The 22,333-nt window shown below is 38.7% G+C and overlaps 1 protein-coding gene across 3 annotated transcripts in view; it reads right to left on the bottom strand.

The window, feature by feature from the left end:
- Nucleotides 1-2,570: 2,570 nt before the first annotated feature.
- The window catches only part of SMC5 (structural maintenance of chromosomes 5), a 41,252-nt gene continuing 21,489 nt past the window's right edge, over nt 2,571-22,333 (bottom strand). The window contains exons 11-24 of one of the 3 annotated variants that reach the window (XM_082301350.1): nt 21,765-21,878; nt 20,696-20,790; nt 20,374-20,506; nt 18,909-19,082; nt 18,608-18,777; nt 15,442-15,565; nt 14,144-14,266; nt 11,181-11,306; nt 10,445-10,540; nt 9,972-10,076; nt 9,642-9,761; nt 6,679-6,858; nt 6,497-6,592; nt 2,571-3,697 (exon numbers count right to left, since the gene is read on the bottom strand). In XM_082301350.1, coding sequence (XP_082157476.1) covers nt 3,560-3,697; nt 6,497-6,592; nt 6,679-6,858; nt 9,642-9,761; nt 9,972-10,076; nt 10,445-10,540; nt 11,181-11,306; nt 14,144-14,266; nt 15,442-15,565; nt 18,608-18,777; nt 18,909-19,082; nt 20,374-20,506; nt 20,696-20,790; nt 21,765-21,878 — 1,794 coding nt within the window. In that variant the 3' untranslated portion in view covers nt 2,571-3,559. The remainder of the gene's footprint in view (nt 3,698-6,496; nt 6,593-6,678; nt 6,859-9,641; nt 9,762-9,971; nt 10,077-10,444; nt 10,541-11,180; nt 11,307-14,143; nt 14,267-15,441; nt 15,566-18,607; nt 18,778-18,908; nt 19,083-20,373; nt 20,507-20,695; nt 20,791-21,764; nt 21,879-22,333) is intronic. The other 2 variants (XM_082301351.1, XM_082301352.1) reach the window with 2 other exon arrangements.

Genomic DNA, 22,333 nt, shown 5'->3' with positions numbered 1-22,333 from the left:
CTGCTCTGTTCTTTTCCAAAGCTCCTTGGTACCTTCTGCCACCACGTTCTGAGTTGCCATCTCTCCCCTCCTTCTTGCTTCCTGCAAGATCAGCTTTGTCCACTACCATGCATGGTTTCCTTATCCCCAACGAAGTGAAGTCTGTCATTCGTTTGCAGCTAACTTGCCACATTCTCATCACTGTGCTTCCCCAAGAGCTCACTCTGTGAGCACGTGACTTGCTCTTCTGTGAATACACAGCAAGCCAAGATATTTACTAAGATCCCATGCATCTCCAGATGCAATAATGACAGGTGTAATGTCATGTTTTGAGACCAACATACTCTGCTGCTGCGGGTTAATCCTGGGCAGCAGCTCAGGGCCACACAGTGACCCTCCCCCTGTGGGATGGGTCAGAGAATCAAAATGGTAAAAGTGAAAAAACTTGTGGGTTGAGATAAAAACAGTTTAATTGGGAAAGCAAAAGCTGTGTCCACAAGCAAGGCAAAACAAGGAATTCATCCATTATTTCCCATTAACAGGCCAGGTGTTCAGCTATTCCTCCAGAAAAGCATGGCTCCACTGCACACAGCAGTTACTTCAGAAGACACAACTCCAAACACCCCTCCTTCTTCCCCTAGCTTTTACTGCTGAGGACAGTGTCACACAGCATGTCATAGCCCTTTGGGCAGTTGGGGTCAGCTGTCCTGCCTGTGCCCCCTCCCAGCCTTTTGTAAACTTCTTGTGCTAACTTCTTGGGGCGGTGTAAGAAACAGAAAAGGCCTCAATGCAGTGCAAGTACCATACAGCTGTAGCTAAAACATCCCTATGTAACCAACAGTGTTCACAAACCCAACATAACACCATACAAGCTTCTGTGAAGAAAATTATCCCAGCCAAAACTAGTACTACTGTCAAAAAAACCCCACTGGCCTAGCAGGGGTAATAGATCAACAGAAAAAAGACTGGAGAACTGGGGAATTACTTCCAAGAGCAACTGGGGAGCAGATTAGTGAAGAAAAGCTGGTGGAATTTGGTGGAAAGCATATATGTGGGAACTGGGAGTCAGAGGATTGCACCACTGGGAAAGAGCTGAGTCACAGGAGAGGTTGGTAGGTAAGCTCTTGTAGCACTGTGTATCACCTCTGTTACTTTTGCCTCTGCTTTTGCTACTGGCCCTTATTTTTCCATGCTTTCCCTGTTGGCTTTCAACACCACTAGTCAAGCCTGAAAAGCTTTCAGTGGCTAAAAATACCTGCTTTCTGCATTTACCTCCCCTCTCCCTACTATTTCAGCCTTGTCAATGACTGAAGGTAGCACCAAAGTATAATGAGGTATAGCAACTACTAGATCAGCCCCTGCTACAAAAAAACTGCCCTTCACCCAGGCTATTGGAATATGCAAAGGACACTGGATCAATGAGCCTCATAGAAGCATGGCTTTTGGCAAGCCTGGTCTGGGTGCAATAGCACAGAAACAGTCATGTGATTTTCAGATGTTCAGGCAGGGACAGGTGAAGAATTTTTCTTGGAGCAGAGGAGGATTTAACTTCTTTCTGTGTCTCCTTTCTCTCCCGAATTATAGTGTACTGAATCATGGATTTATTCTCAATTAGCAAGGTATGGGGGAAAAAAACACTTCCGGAACAAAAAGTTCTAGGAAAAGTAATTTTGGATACTGTGTTTTAGTGAGTCAGAAGTAAAGAAAGTAATTCTGGCTCAGTTATTTACAGAGAAGCTAGAGTGCCAAGGTTCCCCCTCCCCTGCTTTCCACGATGTAAGCTCTCCTGTCAGACACCTCCCATCAGACACTATGCCAATCTGCCTGGTTTAGGAAGGCTACTCCTCAATTCAGTGCTGCCACCAAGACACTCCAAACCAGACACTGCTCTCTTGCTCTGTTTTCCCCTCCCCTCCAGTGTGCTGCAGAGGAGAACTGGAGGCACAAAAGCCAAAGATCATAGGCTGAGAGAGTAAGAACTATTTACCGCAAACAGCAATGAGATACAAAAATGAACAGTTAACAGCAACAATATGAATGACAGAAGGTACAGGAAAAGAAACCATTCACATGGAGAAACTCCCTGATAATAGACAGTTTTGAAGAATACTTTTAAAACTAAGACCTTTCAATACAGTGGACAGGCAGATAGGCCTGTAGCCTCAATTATGTCAAAGATACTCTGCTGACCAAATTATCTCTGGACCACAGCCTGAGTTTCCATACTTTCAGATCTTCTCTTCAATACTTGTGTTGGGACACTAATTGTGTCCAGGAACTCATTTCACAGACAGACAATTCCATTGACCAACAGTGGCCTGCAGTAACAAGAATGAGTGGTTCTCTACTGCACTGAAAGCTCATCTATCTATTCAAAAGAACAATTACAATACTTACTCTTTAATACCTAAAACCTTCCAGATTCAAGCTCATATTTTGTAGTGGGTTATTTTATTTCAAATATGAGAATATCAAAGACTGACATAACAGTTTCATTAGCAAAGTTCGTTGCCAGGATACCGTTAAGAAAAACACCCATTCAAACCAGACATTGAATTGTTGAATTTTACTTTTTTAATAGTTAACTTAATAATCAGGACCTTGTTTTAGGTATTCAACATTCTGTTGATAACCTGCATTTCCAAGTGCTTAACAGTTATGGCCAACATTCTATTAAAAATTTTTATGGCTTTCTGTTGAAAAGCAATTGACTGTACAATCACTCCAATGCAGCTGACTCCTTATAAAAAGCCTCCTGGGTTTCACTTACATGTGAGATCTGCAGCACTATTTTCTCTATCACCAAAAATGTATCAAACTTTACTTAGAAGAACAAACACACAAGAAGTTATATATTGCTTAGTTTTACTTCTGCAAGCTCACTAGCTGACTGTTTCACAAAGACCTGGAACTCTGTCAGTCTCCTTGCTAAGAGATATGCTAGAAAGACCTTATCCTTCAAGCACTACAAAATGAAATATTATTATATTTATTTATTAATTTTGAGACAAAGTATGTATTCAACATTAATACATCCATAGAATCATATTCTTTATATTAATTTCAGGTTTATTTTTACAAAACAAACCATTACAAACCATTCTGTTCCTACAGATCACCTGAATTTATTTTAAAAAATTGCATTTCAATAGGGAAATGGAATACTATCCACATCTATGGTAAAGTTATTTACCAAAAGCAAATTCCAATTTTTGGGAAAAAAACCTTTAAAAAACAACAGTCACAGAGGAAGTCCAGGATAACCTAGAAAAATTATCTGCACTTCTGATGCTGCATTAACTGATAGAATAGAAAAAAAAATAAACTTCATTTTTATTTAAACCTACTACTGAGAAAAGTAGGTTCTTTGAAGAAAGTGACCACTATGAAAGACCTAAAAAGAAAATCATGCATTTCAAATCTGTCAAACATTGGCTCTTAAAACTTGCGCTAAAGTTCTCAATTATCAATTCTTTGCATGTTTTCCTCTTTGACAATTTCTGAATTCTTGAAAGCCAGATGTTTCAAGAAAGATATATAAAATACTTCTGTAGAACTATGTATCTATAGCTATATGCCATTATTCAGTCATCCTTGTAAGCCGCCGCTGCCGTCTCCTCATGTGTTTCATGTTCCATTTGTATGTCTCCGGCATAAAAGGCCCATTGTAGACAAACAGCACAGTCATCTTGTCATTGTATGTGAGATTCTGCAGGAGCTGGTGAAAAACACAGAAACCAAAGTCAAAACAGCTAGATGTTCCCCATTATGTCAAAAAAGTGAATAAGATCTATGTAAAACCTCAGATCTCAAAAAGATCAATATCCTAGGATTACAGCCTGAAAAATGAAGTGTTTTTGTTCCTAGAAAACCCCTCTACAGGGACTCATTCTTCACCCAATTTCCAGCATCACTATTCTTATTAAAAGAAAATCTCCATATCTAATCTGTACCTTCTTGTTGCAAACAATCTCTTTGCTTTTTTGCTGTATACAGAGTATACCTCCACTCCACTGTGGGCACAGAATCATGTTTTTCCCTTTTTGACCCAGGGCAGAGCAGGAGATAGTAGCTGTACCTAAGTACATCTATGTCTCTCTTTAGCTTGTGCTTCTCTGAGCTAAGCAATCTCCATTGGTGGAAACTCAGAACAATCAAAATTACTAGAAGTTGCACTGCTATCTTCTGGAGTATCCAGCCCCTGTACTAATTTTCTGAAGTTTAACAGCCAAAGCTGGATACTTACGATAATCCAAACCTTGCCAAGCACAAGCCCAGCAGACAAAGATATCATGCAAACTGTAGATTACAAGCAGTGCTCAGGATTACATTCAACAATTTACTTGCAACTGATGCTCAACTTGCCACTTCCCTCTCCCCAGCCATTTAGGCATTTATGCCTTACACTAGATGCTGTTGTTTATTCTTCCCACTTAAATACCAAATTTTATGTTTGTCTGTACTGAGATGAATCCTATTTTCAAATAAAGTTACCTAACCTAAGATTATTTAGAATTCTAATCTTGCTTTACAGTGAAAAAATGATTAACTCCCAACATGGTGATTATCCGTATGTTTAATAAACGTAGTCTGTTTCACCACAGATTTGTATTAAAAATACCAATTTTCAAACCCACTTCTAAGAACATATTCAGTTCATCTACTCATTATGACAGTGATTCACAACTATTCAGAATAAAATATTCCTAATCAACTTTGCTGTATATTAATTTATACCCCTCCCCACTGCAACTTGTTTAAAAATGTAAACAGGGGAGATGTCAACATACTGAAAAAAAGAGTCACACTTTTCCCTGTATCCACTGGGTACACACACAGAACTCAGCTTAACATGACAAACTGTCACATTTTCTAGTAGGTGATTACATACTTGCTTTCTAGTAAGTGGTGACATATAGCGTGGAGTCAGGAACTGCAGGTAAGCCATGGAACAGCAGAGTCTGGCCTTCTCTGCTTGCCCTGTGCAGCCTTTTAATTATCCTCTAATGCCACCCACACAAACACTCTCATCAGCTAAGCCTTTACCTGACATGCTCTCTCACTAATTTTTCTTGTGACAGGCCATCATAACTTGCCATGTTAACTGTGGTGATCACCTGCTTGCAGGGGGCAGGAAGAAGGAAGGAGGCACAAAGAGTATCTTCAGCCACCTCTTCATAACACCGTTTCTTGTTGCTGAATAATGGTGCAACACTGTCCTTGAGTTTCCTCCTACCACAATGCTGACGTTTTTTGCTTTTTTGAACTTCTGAGATTTTTTTACTTCTGCTTTTTCTTTTTTATTTTTATCTTTCTGGTTAGCTCTGAACACTCAATTTTCCCCTGTCTCTATTCTTAGTAATTTGACAACAGACTCAACTTTTAAAACAGACTCTGGACCCCAGACAGTAATTTTCTACAACTCCTTACATTTGGGAAGTATTAGAGTTAGTTGAGCTATCTATCATTCAACATCCAAATCACTCTGTTCTTTCTCTAAGTAGGAGAGTGCACAGAAAAGCTGATCCAATAAGGAGAGGAATCACAAGAAGACAAAAGGGAATAAATTACACAGAACAATAAAGAAGAAATGTGGTCAGGAAACGACCAAACTGCGTGGAGGTAAGCATACTGCAAGATCAGAAGGAACAAGAAGCATTACTTTCTATCTTCTTCCAGTAAGGTAAATGCTACAAGGTGGCCTTAATCCAACCCTTCAATTGCTATTTACTGAAAAAACAGGACATACCAACCAGATTTTCTAAAATACAAGTTAACAGGATACAGAATGATAAGATGATATCTTAATAAAAACCAGCATACTACTGACTGCTTGTCTCCCTGGTGTACAAGTAACTTTTACTGTTCAATCTGTCTTGGATCAAGCTGAATATAACATTAGTCTCTGTTATAGGTGCAGGTGAACAGCCAGCCTATTTACCCCATTCAAGCCTTGGCATTGCATCACTGCATGCCTAGTAAGTCAACTACTTTTTTTAAAGTTTTGACCAAGGAGTACAATCAAACTGGTCCCTCTCAGAGCACAGATCTCACCTTTTCTGAGCCTGTAAGTCTCAGATTAATACAGGAAAACTATTCCAGTAATGATGTGGGACTCTTCTACTTCTTCAGACATCAGCAGCACCAGCCTGCTCCTCCTCCAGTATCATCATCTAACTCATCTGGAAGCTGGTCTCTGCTACAGTCTGAATTCTGTCAGCTAGAGGCATTACCTTTACAACCTTTTCCATGGTAATCCTGTCCACTGGTGATTAACACATTATACTTCCAGTGAGACCACAAGTCCAGAGTGGGTTTTTGAGGAGATAAACCTTGGTCTAAGTTGTCTGAATTCTTGCCTGATTGTCCTCAAAGTGGACAAATCCTCTCAGTTACCTTTCAATCCAAGATTCTTAGGCAAAACAGAGGTAAGTTATACAGTGTTTACAGGTGTATTATCACACAAAATCCAAATCTCCTACATTTTAAACTTCCTATTTAATTTTCTGCCACACACCTTTGGTGTAATGAAGAAGTACTGAGATGTCCTTTTTTCACAAGCAGTTTCCACAACCATTTCAAAAACTCTTCTCTCATTCATTGGATCCATTCCCTGAAAAGAAAAAAAAAGTCTGTTCTCTCCACTATGTCATAAGCATCTGTACATAGAAAGAACAATACTGCACTATTGATTCTCACCTGATTTATTTCATCAACAACCCTGAAAGGACATCTGTTGAGTTCTTGCAGAGCCATCAGGTACAACATAGTAGAAACAGTTTTCTCACCTCCACTCTGATGATACGGAGTCAATTCATGAAGTTCAGTGCTACTGTGGAATTTTACTCTAATGCGAATCCCATACTTCTCATACTCCTCCTGTAGAAGCCAGCACCTGTTAAACTCATTTTCTTTGTATTACACCTTATTTTATGATGACATGCAAACTGAAGGACATTTATACAAATGTACACGGGTCTACCAACTACTCAGGTTCAACTTAAGATCAATATATTAACTCTGTTTCATCTATTTTCCTTACCTCTCGTCTACTTTTGTTACAGAATTTCCAATACCATTCCTTCTCCGTGACTACGATTTGTTAATTGCTGTTAAGAAAGGCTTCATCCACAGTAAGAACATCAACAGGAAAATAAAAATCTTGGCTAGAAGGAGAAAGCAATGCCCCTATAAATCCCATTCATCAGAAAAACAATGCCTTAGGATACTATTAGTTTGAACAGTGGAGTAATGGGGTGTGTGTGTAGGTTGAATACCAATCTGAACTTCTTCAAGTACAAGCAGCCCAAAATCCACCAGGACAGCCATTTCCTTTTCATACCTCAACAGGAAAACCACACACAAGGATTCCAACCCTGGCTTTTCTTTAACAGGAAAGTGAAACTTGTCACTAGCCTCAGCCAATGATGCAAGGTATCAGGATAATAGATGTGGTTCAAAAGAAAGACCATGAAAAGAAATGTATTCATGCATAAGACGAAAAAGAAGTCTTCAGAGTACTCTCTATTATTCCTGAAGTTGTGTTCCGTGGCCACTGAGTTAGCCTGACTGGTCAGAGCACGATGCTAACAACATCAAAGTTGTGGGTTCAATCCCTGTATTTACTTTAGAGCTGGATTTAAGGCCATTTACTTAAGAGATGGATTTGATGATCCTTGTGGGTCCTTCCAACTTGGAATATCTGTGATTGAGTTTTTCTGATTACAACTTCATGTAAGGAGAAATAAAACCCAGAATCTAAGGTTCTCTAGACCCACTGTAATTTCAGACGCATTGGCACAGACTGAAACTAGGTTTGAAAAAGTGAACAAGATACAGTCTAGCAAAACCAAGTTAAAAAAAGATTCATGTCCAACACAGCCATGATGGCATCAGTCAGACCTTGACTACTGCCAGACTATTTGGAATGCCAGTTTGCAGAACAGCCAGACATTCCAAAACCTGACAAAAATGATGCTCAAAACTCCTTGTGGTTAATCAAGGGATGTGATGGTTATCATGGCTAGCAGTCCGAATTCTGGCTACTAAGTGTTACCAAGTAAAGTCAGAATGTTTACAGAGGCTTCTGCTAGGATGTTAAGGAAGAACCCAGTGAAGCATTTCACACAGAATCACAGAATCAATTAGGTTGGAAAAGGTTTCTGAGATCACAGCCCAACCTTTGACTGAACACCAACCTGTCAAATAGACCATGACACTGAGTGCCCTATCCAGTCATTCCTTAAGCACTTCCAGGGATGATGACTCCATCACTTCCCTCCTCAGTCCATTCCATGTTTAATCACCCTTCCTGTGAAGAAATTCCTACTAATGTCCAATTCCTCCTATTATCCAATGGGGACAGTAGGTAGTGTCACCAAGAACATCCACGTACCTCAAGATTCCTACAAGGCAGACTAACAGAGACTTGAACTTCAGTGTCACAGAAATACTTCTAATAAAAAGTAATTCTACCTCAAGAGTCTCCCTCTTCGTATCTACAGGTGAGGCAGAAGATTTTCCTGAAGAGAAGGTAAGGAATACAAACTCGAGAACAGATTATCCACCCTTCTGGATTGTAGCCATTCATCCCTTGAGGAAAGAAGTTTTACTCACTAGCACAGTACCACTAGCTAATCTCTTGAAACTATTTGTGACATCCTTACTATAGAAAAGCAAGACCTTCCAAAGCAGAGATTCTGGAAGGCACTCCAGACTCCTTTTGCTCTTAAACTGCTTTACTGTTCCTTTTGTGTTCTCTCTCCCAACATACTTTTATCTGAAAGATAGTTTTTATATAATATAGATCTGCCTAGGTAATTATCAAAAGACCTGAAAAGTCTGTGTTTTAGTGTTCTACTGTTTCATATTATTAGTCTCCAGGTAAACATTTTTCATGCAGTTCACATAAAGAGCCTTATTAATCACTCTTCTGCCCTGAGTAATAACTGCCACTGCTATTTTGAGAAAAGCTGCTTGAGTAATTTACAACAGAAAAAAAAAGATAAAAAAATTATTATGTGTAAACTTTCACTATAATGTAGTCTATGTGTTAACACATGAAAGTCTTGAAATCATCATTTCAGCAATCAACTTAAAACAAAATACCAGATTTCTCTCTCCTGTTTATCACACTGAGTATTTCTCCCCAAGTTCTACTAATGTTTTAAACTATTCACCAGAGGCAAACTCTACCTGTAAGGCTTACTGAGTAGGTAATAGGGTCAAATGACAACTGCTTTCAGAATAGACAAAATGTCCCCAGACTCCAGTAGAAACTACATGTAGAACCAAATCACTTCAACGCCTAGTAATAGAAGATTTAGATGATAATGGAGGACAAAAATTAGCTAAAAATGCAGATTTAGATCAAAAACTTGAAAAATCTGAGTAACTGTTAAGTAAATACAATGTTTCTAACCAAGATCTGTAAGTTGCAGACCTATTCCAAAAGTCAGGAGGTGAAGCCCTATGCACCTAGACAGAGACTCATTTGCCTTCAATCAGACTGGTAAGTCAGTTCTAGTACACCAAAGCATTGAGTAGAAGTTCAGTGTTTTTTTAAAAAGAACATCTCCACATGACTTGTTATTTTTCTCTAGCAATATATGAGCAAAACATGCAAGAAAACATGAATGTTAAACTAAAAAAATCAATCATACCTCATTTTCCATATGAAGATCAACTTCACCAACACACTGCATAGAACTAAAAAACTTACTGAACTTTCCATTAATTTGTTCAATCATCACTTTCAAGAGGCTTAGCCACTTTTCTTTGACCTAAAAATAGACATATCCATGTAAAATCAATTTAAGAACTGAATTTTCCCCTGGAGATAGCATTTAAATTGCAAAACCATCATAATTAGGGGAGGTAACATCTCAGTTTGCACTCAAGACAATCTGAAATGATACCCTTTATTTCTGTACATACATTCCTACAATGATGTAGGGCTATAATGACACAGACATGATAACTTGAGCTATTACCTGTGAAATGTTTTGCTTATAGTTATTCAACTCATTTTTCTTTCCCTCTAGATATTCTGTCAACTGCTGTATTTCTTGTGTTTGCTTATTGTATTCTTCAACAACCTGCCAAAATAAAAAGCAATCAGTCAGCAAAATATTTGGCAATTCTAACCATGACTTTAAAAATACCACACTGCACCAATACTGTTCAAAAACAATTACACAGACTACTGCACTGCACACTGAACAAGATAGATTTCTATCTTTTAAGCAAAGAAACTGTAAAGCTTTGTTTCTCTCAGATTACTACAACTTTTTTTTTTTTAAAGGCACCTTTTTTAAAGAACCTACTTGAAATCTGAATAGATGCATTTACAGCACATTGTTCCTGCTGTCTAACTTATTCCAAGAGATCTAGCACAGAGTGGGAAGGAAGTACAATGTGGGTAGAGGGGCAGAGAGAGAGGGTGGAGGGAAAGCAGGGAACATACTGAAGCACTGAGGCCTGTGAAACAGGAAGCCCTGGTTTTCTCTTCATTCAGAAAAGCATCAATTTCCTCCAATGTGTTTGGAAGAGTCTGAAAAGCCTACAAGACAAAGGATTGCATGTGTTACAAAGCAATACTAACAAAGGATTCAAGTTTTCTAAAAATAAATAAATAAATAGGATAAACCATAAACTAATTCTGTTACTTTTAATCGGGGTGTCACATAGTCCAAATTTAACATAGCAAGATTCCCTCACTAACTGCTCTGGACAGAGAAATAAGGTTGGAAGTGCTATTACGTAACTAAGACACACTATTAGTTGCTCCTTAGTTGCCCAACTTGTGCAGGCAGAGATACTCAGAGATCTGGTACAAAACATGGCTAGATAAGCCACGCAAATGAATACTTCTAGGAGGCTGGGCAGAGACTTCGGTTCTTTTGTGTTGCTCCATTAAAGCAGGAAGCAAGAAAAATATGGCCTCTTTTTATTTCTGTGAATACAACGCTGTGGATTTCAACTGAAATCACACATCAAATTTTCTCTCCCCTGTGCACAAAACAAAGTGGTAGTCAAAGGGCATCTCAGCACTATTTTAAAGGTGCTCTAAAAGGCTAATGACAATAACAGAAGTACACGTGATCCTTTACTGGGAGCCTTCTAATAAAAAACAGACAATTGTTTTTTGCAGGAGAGGTTAGAAATTCAACAGATATGTGAAAATTTCTTTTTGTACATACAACTTGAAATTCTTCTGGAAAATCTTGACCCGGACCCAATCTGCAGACCTGTCGAGCTTGTTTCATCAATTCCACGCACTTCTCATAAAGAAGTTGCTTCTTATTATCCAGTTCATGAAAACGTTGCTGTTAGAAATATTAAAAGATATTTAAAAAAAAAAAACTTTCTTAAAAAAAAAAATTATTGTGAATTTCCAGAGTTAACACTAGCACACTAGCAACAAACCACATCTGAAGCAGAAAAAGTAGGTGAAACCAGACTACTAAAATATCAAAAAAATTTGCTTCAACTAACAGAACTCATTATACCTCTCTGCTCATCAAGTCAACAGATGCCAAGGTAAACTGATCAAAAGCAAGTTCTTCTAAAACAGCTAAATTTGTTTTCTCTCAACTTACAAGTGTGCATGTAGATTCCAGAGCTACCTTCTCAAGTTTTATTGTTGTGTACTTTAGCTAAATATAGGAGCCCTCCAGTGGTGAAAAAAAATCAGTTTTCATTTGGAAATCATACAGTTAGAGAAATGCTTGTTCAACAGTTTTAAAATACAGGACACAGACACTGATAGTCACCCTCATTACTTTCTGGAAATGTAGTTGATCTTTACTTACTAAATACAACAGAAGCAGTTATAACTGGTATGATCATTAGTGATCATCTCACACTCACAAGAGTTAGGGTTGCTGTTCTTAGCATATATCAACTCAAAAAAACCTGTTCTTCCTTCTCTCTCCACCAAGCACTACGAAAAAGATATGTTCATTGCAGATAAGCATTTCATGATCTCCACAAACACACTGTAAAAATATTTTTCTATACTGCACTGGTATTTTCAGGAAAGTTGGAAAAATTTTAGAAGCAGCTTTTCTTAGATCACGCCCTCCACTTCACAAAGTCTATTGTAGAGGAGGGAAATGTTACATGGGTTGCAAGGACTGGCATCAGAGCTGTACAGATAAAACAATAAAGGAAGAATGTCCCTCCTTTTCTTTACAGCCAAGATCTCACGTTATACTGAATTAGCATAAATACAACTGTAGAGCACAATGGTTACATTCCCCTGGATATCTGCACATGCCCTGTAATAGTATTTTGGATCCCACAAATTTAAAAGTCAACTGGCTTCATCTGAAATGTTTTGACATGATAATGAAGGCAAAAGATCCTGTGAGAGGCACCCAGACTTTTTTTTATACAAAAAGCATTAGCTTCATGTGTTTGATATTTCCAGAGCCTAAATAAATTCTGAATCATCTGAAGAAGGGAATCTCAATTCCCAATTGTATATAAAGCTCCCACTTGAAGGGAGCTCTGCACAGCTGCATGAAACAAGATTTCAAGTTGATCTGCAGGCACGTAAAATCTGAAACAGATTCAATACTGAATATGCATGATCCAAGCTAAGGTAAGTAAAATTCTTCAGTGAAGAGGAAAACACATGTTTGGCAGGAGAAACTTCAGTATGCAACAGGAAGACTAGAAAGCAATAGATATTTGATGTTACTATGAAGCATGTACTAGAATAAATACATTGACAGTTCAACAAGCTAGGTTTCAATTTTCACTCAACTTTGCCAGATTTTTGTCAGTGCCCATATGCAAAATAAAATTTAGATAAATATAAATAAAAATACACAGGTTTTGATTCCTTATTCCTTCTATATATTTAAAAGTACATGGCAATGATAATGTTCCTGTTGATTTCCTGAGGGGGCCTCACTGGGACTCCATTTGACTCATACACACCTTTTATTAGGAAGGAGGCTATTTTTAAGAATTATCAGAATGTTACAAATCACAAATCCTGTCTACTGATCTGACCAGACATCTAACTATGTACCAGACCAAGCTACTCTCTAAATGATGAAGATGTGTGCAGAGACAACTAAAAACATTAAATTAATTTCCCAGTAACAATGGACACTACTGACATGAGGCTCATGGCTTTGTAACACATTCTTACTCCTTACTGAGCTTCAGCAATTAAGTGATTTTCACGGAACTTTAACAAACTGAGCAAAAGATGCATCATGTGTGAGAACTTGTGCAACAGCGGTTTTCTAAGTAACATGCTGGATTTGTCTCTGTCTTCAAGTTACTTTCTGCTCCTCTTAGAAAGTTCTCCTCTGCCTAATTTTCCTGCAAGTGGTGGTAACTGTAACTCAAGTGGTTTTCTAACTGCATGCTAAGGCCATTCTTTTTGGAAGTACCTGTCCATGCAAAGTAACTGTCTCCTACCTTTCAAGCTGCTTTCTGATTTTACTTTTATCTTTATGATCAAATTGATTTAGTAGGTTATAGCTGACTGGACTCTTGCAAGACAAGGAAAAAAACCCCAACTTACTGCCCTTTTCTTTAACAGTTTATTCCCCAGCGCATTGAAAGATTGTACTACTACACAAATACAAAAAATTGACCTTTGCAGCAATCCATGAGCAATGACAGCATCCTCTGCTCTTAGAAATGAGTACTTGCTGTGGAACTAACTCCTCAGACTTTTTATCTGAACACAGCATAGCTTTCTAGGCATTTAATTACAGTACGAAGAAATGAGCTATAAAGAAAGGTAAAATAGCTCTGTTGTGCTGCTGCACTTTCTGGTTCATCTTGAGCTTGTACTTCGCATGTGGGTTGGAGCTACTTGTTTATGGACAGACTCAGAAGAACAGCAATTGAGTAACAGCTGGCCTTTTTACACACTTCTCATTATAATAAAAGATCCAGGATAAGATGACTGGCACATTTTCACAGCACCTTAGCTGTCTTAATTGAGGATGGCAAAGCTACTATTCTCCTTTAAATCAAGAGGCTGAAGTCAAACTACAGAAATCAAGGCTAAATATTTAGCATTTCTAACACCCACTTCTAAACAAAGACACAGAAGCATCCTTTTCAACACCATAAAGGCTTCCCAGTGAGATGTTTTCATAACAGATACCCTGGCATTCATAAATATTGTTACCTGTGCAGCTCTTAGCTGTACAGTTCCTGCTTTGTACTCTGATTGTAGTCTGTTCTTCTCAGCAGTCATTCTTGTTATCTGAAGAGCCAAAGTTACTTTGACGATGTTCAGTGGTATGATCCTCTACACACAGGAAAACAGAGCATCGGTTTTTTCACCAGACTCAAAACTGATATAATCACTACTGGGCTTTGGAAACTGCCAGTCCTTCTAGTCATAACAATCTCACACTGTGTTCAGCCCATCAATACTGCTGTCAAATTCAATGAAAAAGTGGTGACCCAAGCTCCCCAAGATGTATAGTCCTCATGTACACACTCATGCATGTATCCATACATATATATAATTTCAACTAAATATATATAAATACATATACATAGATATATACACACACACACTTCCAACCCACAATTTTACATCAACTCTCCTTCCCCCCATTCTCCTTCCCTTCACTATATACCAATATGTGAAATATGAGAAAAGCCAAGGCCATCTCAACTGCTTCTCAAAGAGAAGAATCCAACAGGTGGATTTTGGTGGATGTCGTATGTCACAGAGATGGAAAAAGGTCAAAAAATAAACACAAAATACATATGCATCTTGTAATGACAATGCAGTTGATTGACAAGGCATACAGCAACTCTTATTAAAGTCTTAACTGGAACAGCACATGACAACAAAATGAGGCTGTGGTTGGGAAGTTATGTAACAGGCTTTAATGATCACTAGAACCTGATTTGACAGCAGTGACCTTAAAATGTTTGGGGTTTTTTCAAACAAGTCAGCCTCAGGAACAGTCTAGAGGCTTCAAAACCAGCAACAGATTCTTTACTGTCTAAAGGGTAGCTACAAACTTGGGGCATTGAAAGCAGCTGTTTACACCATGTTTTTTATGATCAGCATATAAATACAAACAAATCCTCTCCCATAATGAAAGGGATGATAAGGTTTCAATTGTAGACTTACGGGACCTATAAAATAAAATTTTGAGTGCTAGCATCTGACGACAATGGTGAGCCAAGGTCTGAGGTTTTTACTATGTGTCATTGTAACACAGAGTTTCTACAGTGTGAACTTGGACACAGTTTTCAATTCTCTTAAGTGAATTAAAAATAATTATCAGAATGCAAACTGAAAAAAAAAAATTTAAAAGGAGATGAAAAATGGAAAAAGATTATTCAGTAGTTCAATTGAAAACATTGACAGTAACACATCCAAACGTCGCATGCCTCCTACTTAAATTACAAGAATTGGACTTTTCATAAAAGTGGAACACATACGAAGTTCATAATACATACCTTTATGAGATGCATCAATTCACTAACAAGTCCTGCTTTCTGTTTGTTTATTTCTTTGATCTTTACATTTGCCAGTTGAAACTCCTTCTCTAGGTCGATAGCATCTTGTTCCAGCTGTCTTAAACTATGGGAGGAATCAATATTTGATTAATAATAAAAATAATTTAAAATAAATTGTACTAAAAATACAAAAAATACTTAAATTTGATGATGAACCAACAGTTATCAAGAATATGAATTTGTAGTCCTAAACATTCCAAATACTAGAGGCATTCCCAACCTATGCACTTCAAGCCAAAGAAATACAAAAGACAAAAAAATAACAGTTAAAGAAATTCCACTTTTGGCTACTAACAGCATCACTCAGCATGCATAGTCCTTTACTTTAAATTTCAAATTACAGAATTTTTTTAAAAAATCAGTGTAAGGAATGATTTTTCTTCTTCTGATAGTTCCTTGCAACAATACAACACAGCAGAGTTCAGGAAGTTTACTTAATTCTTGTTACATATTCTAGCCAAAAAAAGGTACTGTATCCTCATCTTAGTACAGGAAAAACAGAATTCTCACTTGTTTTAGACCTTCAGAACACGTAAAAGGAACCATGATGTTTAGTGAGCTGCAAAGCAGTTGGAGATCTTCCAAAACTGCTGAACAGGCTAAGAGGATGATAGAGGAAACTACAAACTGATCATTCTCACTTTGATTCCTGGGAAAACTGTGGAGCCAGTCCCCTCAGGAAGCAATTCAGGGGCATAACGGAGAAGGTGGTCAGAGACTCAGCAACCATTTACAAAGGGCATGCCATACCTCATGAACCCAACTGTAAAACCATGAGGTGACAGGAGATCAAGGGGTTGCCACTTATGTCAATTTTAGCCTTCTGTTAGGATACATGATAAAAGCTCACCTGCACACACATAAAAGAGAGACAACGGCAGCTGGCAGAAGCCCAAATAATACCCTACATCTTGGCTTCACCCATGCCTACCACAGCACTCGTGTATGGAAGTCTAAGTACAAGCAACTGTAGTCAAATCACAAGTCAGAGGGGAAGGCTACTTGGGAGAGACCAGAGCGAGTGTACCTAAGTGACAGCCACAGGAATGGGATGATGCAATTGTCCATGGTGCCAGCACCACAGTACAAGCATGCAAGAGAGTGGTTGATCCCTAATAAAGACCAAGACACACTAGACAGCAAGTGGCCTGGGAGCCAAGAGGGTATGTGGGTCACTCAGGGTGACACCACAAGAAGGTTATTGGAGGGACCAGCCTAGCTGACACAGACTGCTGCCATGTGTATGTATTTTTGGGTAAGATGACAGGGGTACTGGCTATGGGGTGCAGACTGGGGAGTCATGGCTACCTCTGTACATATCTATTACCTATGTATCTCTGAGACAAGGACCACAGAATGAGCTACTGGGGAACTAGAGAGTCACAGCCAGTTCAGCATGCAGGCACAAACAGGTGAGGGAGGCAGTCTGCACAGGCCAACAGAAGCAGGGCTACTGCCTCAGGGGTTTGCATTTCCAGGTACCAGCAACTCAGGAGACAGAGGTCCAGGGTTAGCTACCGTGCAGATTCAGAGTGTCTGGAACCAGCTGCCAATGGGATCCCCACTGCCCACAGATATGCACAGACACTGAACCAGGGTAACCCCATCCTGCCCAGACAGAGTACCACCATGAGGCAGCCACCGGCGCTGCATTTGCTCTGTGTGCCCACTGTGCTATGTCTAACTACATACACATAGGCTGTTTAGATGTGTTCCGTGTGTGTCTAGTGGCAAGTAAGGATTAGCCTCACTACTGGACACATGTGGGAGCATCAGCTTGCATCAGCTCCACCTTCCTCTCAGTCTGCTGGATCCAGACTCATTCCCCTCATTTTTTCAGTTCCATGTCCCACACTATTCTTGCATTCCCACTGTCTGGATTAATTGAAGACTAAATAGGTAAAAAAATGTGCTTCTATGGTCATTCTTGGTTTGTTGTATCTTGCCCACAAGTCAGTACCAAGGATTATATTCTGGGGCCTGTCCTTCTAACACTCCTGCCAGTGACATGGAAGAGAAGAGAGAAGGCCCTGTTGTCAAGTTTTTAGATGCTGATCTGGGGGGAGCCTGCAGTTCAGAGGGGTCTGGTAAAGCTGGAAAAGGAGTTGACAGAAGGTTCATGTGATTCAGTAAGGGCAAACGCAGAGTCCTGTCCTGGGAAGACAGTGGGTCTGGCAGCGATACAAGCTCAGGACAGACTGGCTGCAGCAAAGCTCTGCAGGGAGGGGCTTGAGGTATTAGTGGACAGTGAGCTGCGCATAAGCAGGCAGTGCACCCTGGCAGCAAACACAGTCCTTGGCTGCATGAGTAGAAGCACAGGCAGGATGAGTGATTCTTCCTCTCTGTTCAGCATTGCACAGAGTTTGGACCACTCTGCCAAACCTCAACAACTAGGAACAAACGTAGAGAGCAATCAAAATGGTCAGGGGCTACAGCACAGGATGAGGGTGCTCGGTTTGTTCACCATAGACAAGAGACTAATAACAACAGCGCAGTATCATTCCACCATGGAAACCACTGACAGGATGGAAAAAAGTTCTCTTATGCATAGTAGAAGAACTGACAGTGCTCCTAAATAGCAACAAGAAAGATCCAGACTGGATGTTAATGTTGTCTACACTGCCTTCTGGGATTGTAAGCTTAAATGAAACACCTGTTGAACCATGCCCAGATTCTGCCTTTTGACACAGAGTAACAGAAAAACCAATTGCACAGGCCTACTAAAACAAAAAACATGTAATGAAAAATACTGTGGACAACTGCGGTCTTACTCAATCCCTGACATGCTTACTTAGTACCATTTATGAACATTATGGTATTATCTAGGTATGTGCAACAAAATCAGAACAATAACCTAATAGTTGAGTAAATACATGCAGTGATATCTAACTGGAATCCTATGATTTTATTACAGAGAAGCATCTGGAACATCGCTACATGTTGTATCAGATACGGTTGTAATTTCTAAACACCTTCCTTGTCTTGACTGATGCTCAACTACTGGTTACTGTTTAAGGGTAAAAGCACACTGCGGTAAGAGAAACCAAAAATATCTTTGCTTTTAAAAATGGTTCATTTTTCATAGATAACATAGCTTGTTTCCTACCTATCATACTTCACACCAATTTTTGATTCCAACTGTCTCCTTTGGTTTCCTCTCTCTAAAAGCGCCTTCTTCTCCTGCCTGAGCTTATTGTCTTTGTGTTCCAGAAGTTTCTGTCTGTCGAACAGTACAGTCAAACGTGCATCCAACGACTTTAACACATTATTGATGTCCTGAAATAAAAGAACACACACCACTAGCATTCTTACTACATACCATACTTACATATGCAAGTAGGCTCTGCTTAATGAATGATAAAATGGGCAGTAGTTCACAAGATATTGTTACAGAAATACATTTCTACCTGTTGTTGGTTTTCCAACTGTTCTCTTTCATCTGTATCCACTGAAGTAGTGAGAAACTGTGCCTCCCTCAAGCATGTGTTACTAGAGAGGTTTTGTTTTGTATAAGAAGATACTTTAATAACATATCTTTCTTCTGCTGTGTACATTTGCCTCAGATTGGTTTCCTGTATGACCTAAGAAACACAGAAGAATATTAATCTGACAAAAGCAGTACTTAAGGCAATACTTTTCAGAACAAGGAATAAACTTGATAAAATCCACAGTAAAAAAACTTCAGCTTACGCAAGACTTACTTACTAACAACCTTTGCACAAAGATGCTAAGTTTAATGCAGCATTATGCCTGTAATTCAGACTGGTCAGCAAAGAACTATTGAGATCCTGTCAGAGTATGTTGCCAGAACTAATTAAACAGGTCTGATTGTTAAGATATTACAGACACCAATAAAACACCATTAGTATTTGTACTGCACCGTGAACAAGGATTGTATTTGCTTCATATATGTAACATGTTACACATGCATCCTGTGTAACAAAGAAACAAAGTACTCAAGAATTAATAGATGAAACCATAAAGTGAGCTGTAATGTATTAGTCAAGCAAATGCATCTGTAGGAAAAAAGAAGGTACAATAATACCAGAGTTGCTAGTTCTAAATTACTCATGTCAAAAATGATATTATAAATAACCAAAGATTTACTATAACTCAAGATACATAAAGAGAAAAAATGTCCAGTAAACTAGACAAAGCAAAAAGCTTCCACAGGATAAGGTCTATTTGACTAAAAACATTTTTCAGTTTATACATGCAGCATCAGTTATATTCTGTCAATTAGGTTTAGTAAAAAGCGTTCACTTTACTTTACAGCTCAGACTCCGGTACACAACTGTCCCGGTTTCAGCCAAGGCAGGGTTAATTTTTTGCAGTAGCTGAGAGGGGGCATGGCCCGTGATGCCTCAGGTCATCAGGGAGGAGATGCAACATACAGATGGGCTGGTGATCAAGGGGTGTACTTAACCGTGGACGGTATTTCCCAGGTTATCCATAACTGTGGAACATGCACTGCAACCAAGCAAGTAAAGCCTCTATGGTATGGGGGCTATGGTCAATATATGTGGAGACCTGGCACACCGATTATTCAGCCACTCCCCCTATGGGCTACTGCAAAAAATCAACCCTGTCCTTGGCCAAAACCAGGCCACTGACTTGGAACTGGTAAAGGTGAAAGATAAATGTATCTTTCTGTATTGTATTGTAAAGTATTGTATTAAGGTGACTGAATTTTTTAAAATGTCTTGCAATATGTTAGCCCATCATGAAATGTTCCCACTTCTACAGGGCAAATAAAAAGGATAAATAAAATTGCTAAAGCAATTTTTTGCATTCTCAACATTTACTTGCCAAATAATTTCCAAAATAAAACTCCACACCACAGATGCATTTATGCTTCTTCAGATACCTTACCCTTTCAATCATGTCTCTAGTCTTCTCAGTTCCCACAGGAACATCATGAACACGGTACTGGGAACAAAGGTAACTCATCACGGGATGAGGAGCATCAAACAACTCTCGTAAATATGAGTAAAATCCATACCGGCTGAAGAAGAAATTAAAAAAAGCAAGCATCACAAATCAAGTTCAGCAGTTACTAAAGGGTCAGAAAAAAGTCTCACTAACCCAGAACTGAACTGGTGAAAATTTGATTTGCATAGAAAATTCTAATATATAGCAACAAAACAAACCCACTGCATTTAAAACCATTTCCCCAATACAATCAGATACATACTGTAATTCTTCAATAGGTCTTGATGGTAAATTTTCAGCACATGATTCGGCAGGTGCACATACAGCATTCACTCTTAGTTTCTGATGATCACGCATCTATATTTAGATTATATTAGATTAGTTGGTAAAGACGAGGAAAATTCACTATATGCAAATAAAATATTAATTATTGATTCACAGAGTCAGAATTACTTTAAACTGATGACCTCTGGAAGAACTCACAAATTCACTCTGGCTCAGGAATAACCAAATTCTCTAAAAGAAAACTCTATTAATGTCTCTGAAAGCACTACATGCTAGAGAAAATAAAAGCAATCAAAAATCCAGAGCAAAGTGCTCACTCTAAAGAGCTAATCATACAAATGAAAGACCAGTGGAGCTGGTTAAAGCAGCCTTGAAATGAGTCCCACAACCATACAAGCAAGATAAGCCCCTAGAACCTGAGATACCACCACTATCATCCAGGAATACAAAAGTGATTGGCTTCTGCGAAGGGCAGATGAGTCTTCAAAAATTGCAGGACAGCTTGTCACTAAATACACAGTTGTGTGGACTGTAGTTGGGAAGCACTGTGATAGTTTAATACTGTGTCTTCTGGCTTTCTCCTCTTGCATCATCTGCCTGACTTCCAAAATGAACAATCTCCTCACTGATTCAGGAGGCAGCAGTATTAAGAAAATACAAGCTTGATTTGCTGCTTGCACCACTGCATGTCACAAAAGATGGTCTCTTGCCTCTTTAGTCAAGGGGCACTGGAAAATTTTGGTACTAAATTTGTAGATTTCTGCTCTAGCCATTTTCTTGTACACAGTATTTTCTGCTTAAGTGATGACTGCCTGGCCAAAGAAAAAAATCTAAAAAACCACATCTTGTTAATATTCCTGCATCCCACCAGTTAGTCTAAGCTTTAAGAAAACCTTAATTCTGAAGAAAGTATTTGAACACTTTGCATTACCTACTTGTTATGATACAGATATCTATTGCTGTGATACAGATTTACTTGGTAGACTCCCAAGTTCAGGGCTCATACTTGAGTACTTAAGAAAGTTTTAAAATTGGTGCCAACTTGCCTCCACCAGAAATGTTTCCATATCTTCTTGACACTCAAACACGAAAGCCCTCATGTCATTGGTCGAAATGTGACTTTCAATGTATTTAGCATGTCTACTGTCTTTCACATTGATCTAATAAAGAAAGGTAATGAGCAAGTGATTTAATACAATTGGACTTACCACCCCCAAAAACATTTTAAATAGTCAAGATGATGCCCACATCTACATTTAATGAAAAAAAGAACAATGTCTTCAAAAAACATATTGCCTGCCTTTTTTGCAACCAATTCTCATGGAAGGAAACCTATTGTAAGTCACAGGTCATTGTGCTTAATTTTTAGCCATCCATAACCTTTTTCAGTATTCCCAAAGTTATCACCATCTCTCACCATACCACCTCTCCCTCTCCTGCTCCATCCTGACCTTACAATTGCAACCACCCCCATCTCACGTCTAATGGCTCTGCTCCAGCACTAGTAAAGGTTTTTCAATTAGCAACAGAAAACACCACACTCCTCAAACTGAGGTGTCTCAAAATTTCAAAGAAAAAAATCCCACACCCTTAAAATGGATGAAGTTTTCCAAAT

The sequence above is a fragment of the Coloeus monedula genome (genome assembly GCF_965178545.1).
Source record: "Coloeus monedula genome assembly, chromosome: Z".
In the NCBI taxonomy this organism is placed as follows: domain Eukaryota; kingdom Metazoa; phylum Chordata; class Aves; order Passeriformes; family Corvidae; genus Coloeus; species Coloeus monedula.
This window is presented reverse-complemented; position numbering and strand designations above follow the sequence as displayed.